Below are 8,258 nucleotides of genomic sequence, written 5' to 3' on the forward strand. Positions count from 1 at the left end.
TGCACATGAATAATGCTCACGCTTCCCTAAGCTTTTATTGCAGGCAACCCGACTGCCCATTTTCATGAAAATACAGCTCTTTTATAATAAATAGGGACACAGTATGTTCTCTTGTTTTGGTATCAAACTAATGCACGTTGTCTCCACATTAGATGGATTGTTGCATTTGCATACAGTGTGGCATCATTTGACTTGTTGCACAGCTCCTACCGGCTGTAGTTACCTGTTTTAGATGAGATAAATGGCTCGACTTCAACATGCAAATCTATGACAGGAGCCTTCAAATTTCACTCTTCGCATTAGTCTTAGTTGCTGTTTCCCACAACAGACCACTGTTTTTGTTGTTTTCCTCCAGGTTGATTAGCATCACTCCTCATGAACTTAACAGCTGGTGAAACCATCACTTCCCTCTGGGAGGAGGAGGAGGAGGAGGAGGCCAGTCATCTGACCCGCTCCCCGTTTTAAATTCAGCACGTGTCACCTTTTGTTTCCCCCCATTTCGACTGCACGCAGCGGGCTGCTGCCTTTATGTATGAGTGCACGTGGGCGGGTGTGAAAGGCTCGATTGTTAAAGTAGAATCTGAGGCTTTCACACCGGGGGAGAAGTTTTACAGCTCACCTCCAGGAGGAAATGAATCTAGTTATGTAAGCTGCATGTCGCCTTTAAAGTCACAAGCACTGTGAAGCTGCGATCGCTGTCTGAAATCCCTTGACGATAGGGAACATTGAAATAACCACTTGTTCACCATTTTGTCCCCAGCCTGAAGACACTTTATCTGCATACACACAGCAGACCTTCTAGTGTCTCTGGACTATTAAAAAAAATCTGACAAAACTATGATTTCTGCTCATATCTCCGGGGAATTTCCCCACATGTTCTGCGGTATCGACTAATAAAAGTGCAGAAAACTTCACAACATGAACTCACATCGGTCTACGACACGCTAACTAGAATTTTTCTCGAAGACGTCGGAGCACTTTATGGACAGCAATATCCCGGACGACGGCTGCAGACAAATAAATGAGCAGAGTTTGGCACTTTACCTCGAGCAGAGGAACACCAGTGGGACTCTTATATAACCTTCATGTGCACTCACTCTCTCTCCCCGTCTTCTTTCAGACTGTTGTGCTGTCAGTTGTCTTGCCGGCTAAATTTAAATGCTCTCTGTACCTGAGAAATATGAGATGTAGCCCAATTGTCAATAAGTGCATCTGTTGTTTTCTTGTAGCAACCGGCTGCCAAGTTCTTTCTGCCATGATCTGCATGTTGACATGTTAATAAAAATCATCAACTTCTGAGCCACCCAGTTGTGTGTTGGTCCTGTCTGAGAAACCTTCACAGGAAGTCTCTTTAGTGTTTAAATGGAACTGATAAGTATCGATAACTTAAAGAGTTTTTAATACCTAAATATACTGCATTCATATATCAGCTTGTGTGTGACGTACGAAATCCCCCGATATTTCATAATACACGTACATAATACATTTTGATGACGTGTCCAGTTTAAGAGTGACGCACTGTCCTTCATGGGTGTTTATGGGCCATATTCAGTCCCATTGTATTTTTAACTTGGGACCTGTGTACAACACAAACCTCATTCAAACTCCAAAGTGCCCATCGCTGCCCACTAATCAGCTGCACGTGTATTCATTATGATGAGATGCAGTTTATGAGTTATGATGGGGCACATTTAAGTCTATGGAGGCCAAATCAGATCAACTGCATGTAAAGTAATTCGATCCGATATCATGCCAAAGCATGCAATAAAAATCAGTACAGCAGACCTATTCAATCAATACTGCTGATATATCTGTTGACATGCAAGTGGGTGCCTTCACATGCTGTAACTTTGAGAGATATTTGTAACCATTAATGACAAAATATTCTGTGTACTCTCACTAATCTTCCAATGCGGACATCTTGCTTCAACATTGAGTCAGTGTCACGTCTTTACTCACCTACGTGTGAAAAGTAAGTGGCCTCTGAAACCACGTGGTTAGGTTCAGGTAGGTAGGTATATACTTTATTAATCCCCGAGGGGACATTTTTTAAAAAAAGGAAAAGATCATGGCTTGTGTTAAATGTGACACGGTCACACATTGGTTAGGTTTATGCATCAAAACTACTTCATTTAAGTCAGTTAAATACGTTATGTTACTTAAAATAAATCCACCTTTTGCTGTCTCATGGACTCGAGCACTGGCCTCTCAGGTGAAAGTCTGTTTTGTTCTGTTAAATGACCCCTGACCTCATTACGTGGACTTCATCACTCTTTCTACTTCATAACGTGACCTCCTTCTTCAACCCTCTTCAGACATGTGAAGCAAAACGTGACACTGACACGGTATTCTCTAGTGGCTTGAAGTGGGTGTTACACGCTGCGGCGCGATACCGGGCTGGGTGATTATGGTGAATGAATGGGTTAATAATAACATACTGCTAATATATTATAGTTTATGGACGCCTGTTTGACATCATTAAATTTTAAGTTTCAAAATGCACACTAATGGACACTGATCATCTTGGACTTAGAGCATTATGATGCCGTTTATGATCATTAAAAGTCAACTACGAGATGTGTTTTAAAGCTCCTGTTCACTCCAGGTGGATCAATAACTCAGCCAGTATAATAGGATAAATTAATTCTTGTGTTTATAAAGTAGTCTATGACTCAGGATTAATGTGCGTAGCAGTCACACACATTCACTTCAGCTTCTCTAGTTTTTACTCTTTTATTTCAGTCAGTTTAAATTCTTTGACAGGAGAACTTCTTCCACCCGGAACCGTTTTTACAGAACCAACTTGTGAAGTTGAACACATGGATGTTGGTAAACGTTTCACCCCATCTGCAGCACATCCTCAACCAGAGGGACATCACAGCATTTTACAAAGTTTTAGACGAAAACTACAAACAGCAGGTAACAAGAGGAGTCAGTACTGTCTGTTGTTTTTGTGAAAAACTGGCTAAGAAGTTCAGCAGCAGAGGACAGAGGCAGCTCTCCAAGAAGTCTGTAGGATATCAGAAGATTTCACACCCATGTGAGTGTTTTGTCAACGGGGCGCTGCAGCTGTCCAGATTCCTGAGGGGCCCGGGGGTGGAACAAAAGCTCCTCAGCCAGGCCTCTTCTCAGGAAAATACAGTAGCTTCTCCTCTGAATGCTCTACATTAGCACTGTTAGTGAGCCAGCTGCAGTTTAGTATTAGTAATGCTCGAGCTTACTGCCACGCTTAGTCATAGGACGGATAAGTCGCACAGGTGAGAGGATGTCACGGCGCTGCCGCCCTTGGATCCCCGGCAAGTCATCTCCCAAGAAGGACCCACCTCTGGGTCTTTTTATGGCCATTGCCTGCAGGGGATTTGAGGAAGGATTAGCGCTAGTAAAAGGACAGAAGGACAGAGGCCAGCCAGTGAAACGGCAGCACAGACCAGTCTCGTCCTCTCTTATTTTATCCTCCTCCTCACATTCTCTCTATCTGACCCTGATGGTGTCAAACAGAGAACACTGTGAAAAAAAAGAAGCTGCCTTCTCCTTGTTTCCAGTTCATCTGTCCGTGATTGGCTTCTCTTTCCACTTGGATTTTTGTCCAGTTCATCGACCCGGCTCGGCTGGAGGGAAACAACCTGAGTGGCCTGCTTAAGAACTCCTAGTGGGCCACATTCCAGCTTTTTTATTCCAGCGTTCGCCTTCAGCCTTGAATAAACCAGGACCCTGGAAGAGAGAGAAAAAAAAGTCATTTGACTATTCAAATAAAATCCTTACATTATGACACAGCTGCAAAGAGAAACAGATGCAGGAACATAAAGCCTACACACATTCAATAGGATTAATAATCCTATTGAATGTGTGTGTAGGCCTTATGTTCCTGGTCCTCTCTGTCAGTGCTGTAGGGTGGATGCAGTGGGGGGGCTCCACCCTACATGTGTGCGGTGCTGACGGCTTGCAGGCGGCCCGGCTGTAGAGGGCCGTGCTTGTGAAGGCCTGGTGGTGACAGCCTGGTTGTAATTCCCCCCCGGGAGCTCCATCCCATCACGGAGCGCCACATACAATGATCTCCTTCTTGATAGCACAGTCTGAGGCCCCGGTGACTCGCTGCCAGACCCCCCTGCTGTCCATGAGAGGGACCCGCCGTTGCCAGGGACCAAACAATGAGGCCTCTATTAAACAGCAGATCAGTCGCTCATTAAAAGGAGGGAGAAATATTTTGGACCGTCGCACTCCGACGGTAACGAAAATCAGTTACAGTGGTGTCTATTGTGTTTAAATGTCAATGTTGGAAAATGATTACAATAATTTCCCCCCCTTTGGAGCATTTATGTATATGTTTTTAAAAAAAATTTTTTTATCTAATCTCAAAACACATTTGTCTTTGAAAATCTATCATGTGATTCATAACTCAGTGAGACAGTTAAAGAGAAAGCTCCGTGTTAAAAAAAAAAAGCAACAGTACAACCGCGACGTATATTATTAACAGTACATCATTATCTGAGCAACAGTTGATATGAGGGAGGACTGTGATGAGAAAACTAAAAATGAAGATGATCAACAGATGGATTTGACTAAAAACTGCATGTGGCTGTTTACAGGCAAAAACAAATCCAAAATAAATGACGAGTTGTGATGTCACAAAATCAAACTGTTGTTCACGTCTTACAAAGAAGTTTCTTTCCTTCAGCAGATGCAAGCTGTAAAAACAGCCTTTTAGTGTCCAACTGTGCACATACATCATGCTGCACAGTGAAAGGCGAACATTCAAGGGAGGTAACAGGGTCGGGGAAGAAGTACGGAAGATGGTTAGTGCCACTAAAGAAAAAGAAAAACGGATCAGGTTGTAAAGTGAAAAGCTTATTGTTACAACAAGATGTTTTTCAGGTTAAGACAACATGTTTGTCGTGTTATGATAAGATATTTTCAGGTTATTATGACTAGATCACATTATTACAATAAACTCATCTTGTTATAACAATATACTATTTATCTTGTCATCACGTGAAACTATGATGTAATAATTTGGTGCTGGAGGGAGGTGATTATGTCCCTGAGCTGATCAGTGAGAATCAATGAGGAATGACTCCACCTGCAGAGTGTGACTTACCCGATCCGTATTTCTTTTTCTGGCGTGGCAGCAATATGCTTCCGTAATGAAGTATTCTACTTCTACTTCAGTAAAAGCAGAAATTTCACAATGAAAACATGTTCGCTTTCAAGTGAAAGACCTGCCTTCATATTTTGACTTGTACAGAAGTAAAAATGTTTTTTTTTACTTAAGTATCAAAAGTAAAAATACTTCTTATGCAAAATGGACCAATTTAGGGTGTTATGTTATTCGTATCATATATAAATACTGGAATATTACTTCATTGACATGTACATGTTAGCAGAAGAAGGAAGCAGAATGGAAGTGTTTGAGTAAATGTACATAGACACATAAAACTACTGTGTAACAATAAGCCACTGATGTTAAGGGTGGTGGGAGGCTTTCAAAAACATTAGATCCAACTGTGTTGTGGTTTTCTTGCTGAATCGTGTGGATAAATGTGAGTCTGTTGTTCCCCACAACAACAACTCTGGTTTTAATTTGCCTCAGTCGGAAGAAGGTCAAAGGTCACGCAACCACAGAGCAGAGCAGCAGACTTCCTGTGCTAACAGGAGCGCAGGTTGAAAACAGCGGTAGAAGAAATCGGCAGATCGTTCACCGACGAAGTACCACGACAGCAATGTAAAAATACACCATTACAAATAGAAGTTCTGCATGAGAAACTCTACTACAGTAAAAGGGCAGAAGTATTAACAGAAAAATGTGCTGGTTTGGTCCCTCTGACTGATTTATTATTGTATATGAAATATTAGCTTATTGATACCGAAGCATCAGTGTTTAAGCACCATGTTGCTGTGTAGTTTCTGCAGGTGGAGCTGGTTTGAACTACTTCATATACAGACAGCAGATCAATCGGAGGGTCATCAGATGATTTTACGGGAGAGGAAATAAGAAAAGGCAAAGTTCCTATTCACAAATTTGTTTTCAGTTTGTGGACTTTATCTCTCATCTCTGATTTCTGTGGAGTTATCAGATCATGAGAGGATTTACTGAAATGAAACCATGTCAGAAGTGTGGAGGGGAAATAAATGACTGTTCGGTGGAATTCTTAACAACTCGACATCTGAAGTGTGACCTCGACACCAAGACATCAGAAGACAAAAAGGTTGGAAACCACTGGGTTCATCTTTAACAACCTGTATTTAAAAAGCTTGGTATTTCAACCACTGAGTCACATCATCATCATCACCTGACAAGAAAAGCTGTCAGATAAATGTCATGGAGTAGAAAGTACAACTAGTCCCCAGAGTGGGAGTATAAAGTGGCATCAAATGGAAATACTCAGGTAAAGTAAAAGTACCTCCAAAATGTACTTCAGTAAATGTAGTTTCGACCACTGGTTGAAAACTAGGTGAGTGAATGCACACAGGACACTCTTCTCTTGTGTTTTACCATTTGAACGTGATTTCCTTTCTCACCTTGACCCCACTGATCCCTCTGTGGAACATCCTCATGTTTCTTTGTCCACGCTGTTCTTCTGATAGCCCAGCTGCCTCATCACTTCGCTGCAGTAGGCCTCCACCTGATCGATCTGCTCCACATTGAGCCGCTCCCTCCACGCATATATCGCCTCTTTTGCGTCCCTTGATGATATCAGGAAGGGCTTGTCTGATGAATACCCCTGACCGTGCGTCATGTTCAGCGCGAACTTCTCCAGAGCCGGGGAGGTGGAGAGGTTGGAGAAGCGGTAGAGCTTCTGCAGCTCCTCCATGGGGTGCTGGACCAGGTCCTCGTAGCGGATGCGCAGGTAGTTCCTCCTCACCCACGGAGGCGCGTTCATCACCAGCATCATGTCGCTGAGCCAGTTGTCGCAGATGAGCTCCATGGCGCTGGAGACGTAGTTCTCCGCCCGGTTCACCCTGTTGCTCGGCACCAGCAGCCGCTTGTACTTGTCCGTCTGCTTCTTGCTCCTCAGCACCTGGATGCTCTCCTTCACCAGGGCCTGTTTGGACTTCAAGCGCGAGTTGTGCACGGCCCTCGGGTCTCTGAAGAGCTGAATGATCTGGAGGTTGATCGCGGGGTCTTTCATCAAAGGAACCAGCGTGCTTAGGTCCAAAACGCGGACTCCTTTGATCACCATCACCGGGTACTTCTTACACTCCCTCTCCAGCTCCCTGATGTCCCTCTTCTGGCACTTTGCGCATCGGTCCTCTTTTATCAGGCCGATTTCGTGGCGCTTGTGCGCGTCGCACAGCGGCTCCGAGCATATCACCTTGTTCATTTTCCACCCGAATATGAACGACGTGGTGATATTTTGCGAACCAGCGTAAAGTTTGAGGACGGAGAAGTCACAGCGGTACAGGGCGTTCATCATGTCCCGCACTGCGCCCTGGAGACTGCCCGCATCCCCGGGGTACAGAGCCTGCCAGATGTGCCACATGGGCTCGTACAGGTAAAACACATCGGGGTGCTGGTTGAAGAGCTCCCCCAGAAATGAGGAGCCAGTCCTCCAGGTGGCGTGCAGGTAGATGTGTATCCGAGACTGGCTCCTGTTGACTGCGTACTCCATCCCCTCGCTGCCGTTCACTTTATAGCCCTTATCCCACAGAAGCGCCACCGTGTTCTCCAAATCTGGGCATCTGGACTGTTGCAACGGCGCGTGTTTCGAGGATTGGACGGATTTATCCCGGTAATCTAACACGTACGGGATTATCAGCAGTAAACCTGAATATGCCAGAATTAAAATCAAGTATTTCTTGTGTAGCCTCCTCTTCATTTCCTTTCGCCTGAGAGAGGGCTGCCCAGCTTCTTCTCCGGAGCGTCGACTCAGCGCTTTGTGAGGCACCGTGGCTGCAACAGTAAAGTTATGAGTGGAGGGTTTAGCCACGCCCCACTGACGACAAAATTAACAGATTTATTTCCATTGCTGTCCGCACAAATTAAATCTTTAAATGCTTCCCGGTTAACAAAAAACAAAAAAATTAAAAACCTGTTTCAAAGTAGGCGAAGTACATTTTCCCAGTTTCTTTGTGAACTTGTCTTAAAACTACGCAGACTGGAGGAGGGGCATCCTTAAATTGGAAATCACAAAGAGCCTTGAAGGAAAGAGGTTCCAACAGATACCACCAAGCGTAACCCCGCTGGGGTGCAAAGGATTATGGGAGATAAGTGAGCTATAAGTGATCCTTTCGAGTAGTGGAGCGGTCAGCGGTGTTTTCCT

General features: G+C 44.2%; 1 protein-coding gene across 1 annotated transcript; it reads right to left on the reverse strand.

Annotated features, from left to right (window-relative positions):
- Positions 1-53: 53 nt before the first annotated feature.
- Positions 54-8,118, reverse strand: chst7 (carbohydrate (N-acetylglucosamine 6-O) sulfotransferase 7). Its single transcript, XM_069150807.1, has 2 exons — positions 6,517-8,118; positions 54-3,711 (listed from the first exon to the last, which is right to left on the reverse strand). Exon 1 carries the CDS (start codon positions 7,812-7,814, stop codon positions 6,549-6,551), a length of 1,266 nt encoding a protein of 421 aa, XP_069006908.1. The 5' UTR covers positions 7,815-8,118; the 3' UTR covers positions 54-3,711; positions 6,517-6,548.
- Between the last annotated feature and the right edge of the window lie 140 nt (positions 8,119-8,258).

The sequence above is a fragment of the Embiotoca jacksoni genome, unplaced genomic scaffold (genome assembly GCF_022577435.1).
Source record: "Embiotoca jacksoni isolate LCO1_2020_lvr unplaced genomic scaffold, fEmbJac1.0.p SCAF_16, whole genome shotgun sequence".
Classification (NCBI taxonomy): Eukaryota; Metazoa; Chordata; class Actinopteri; family Embiotocidae; genus Embiotoca; species Embiotoca jacksoni.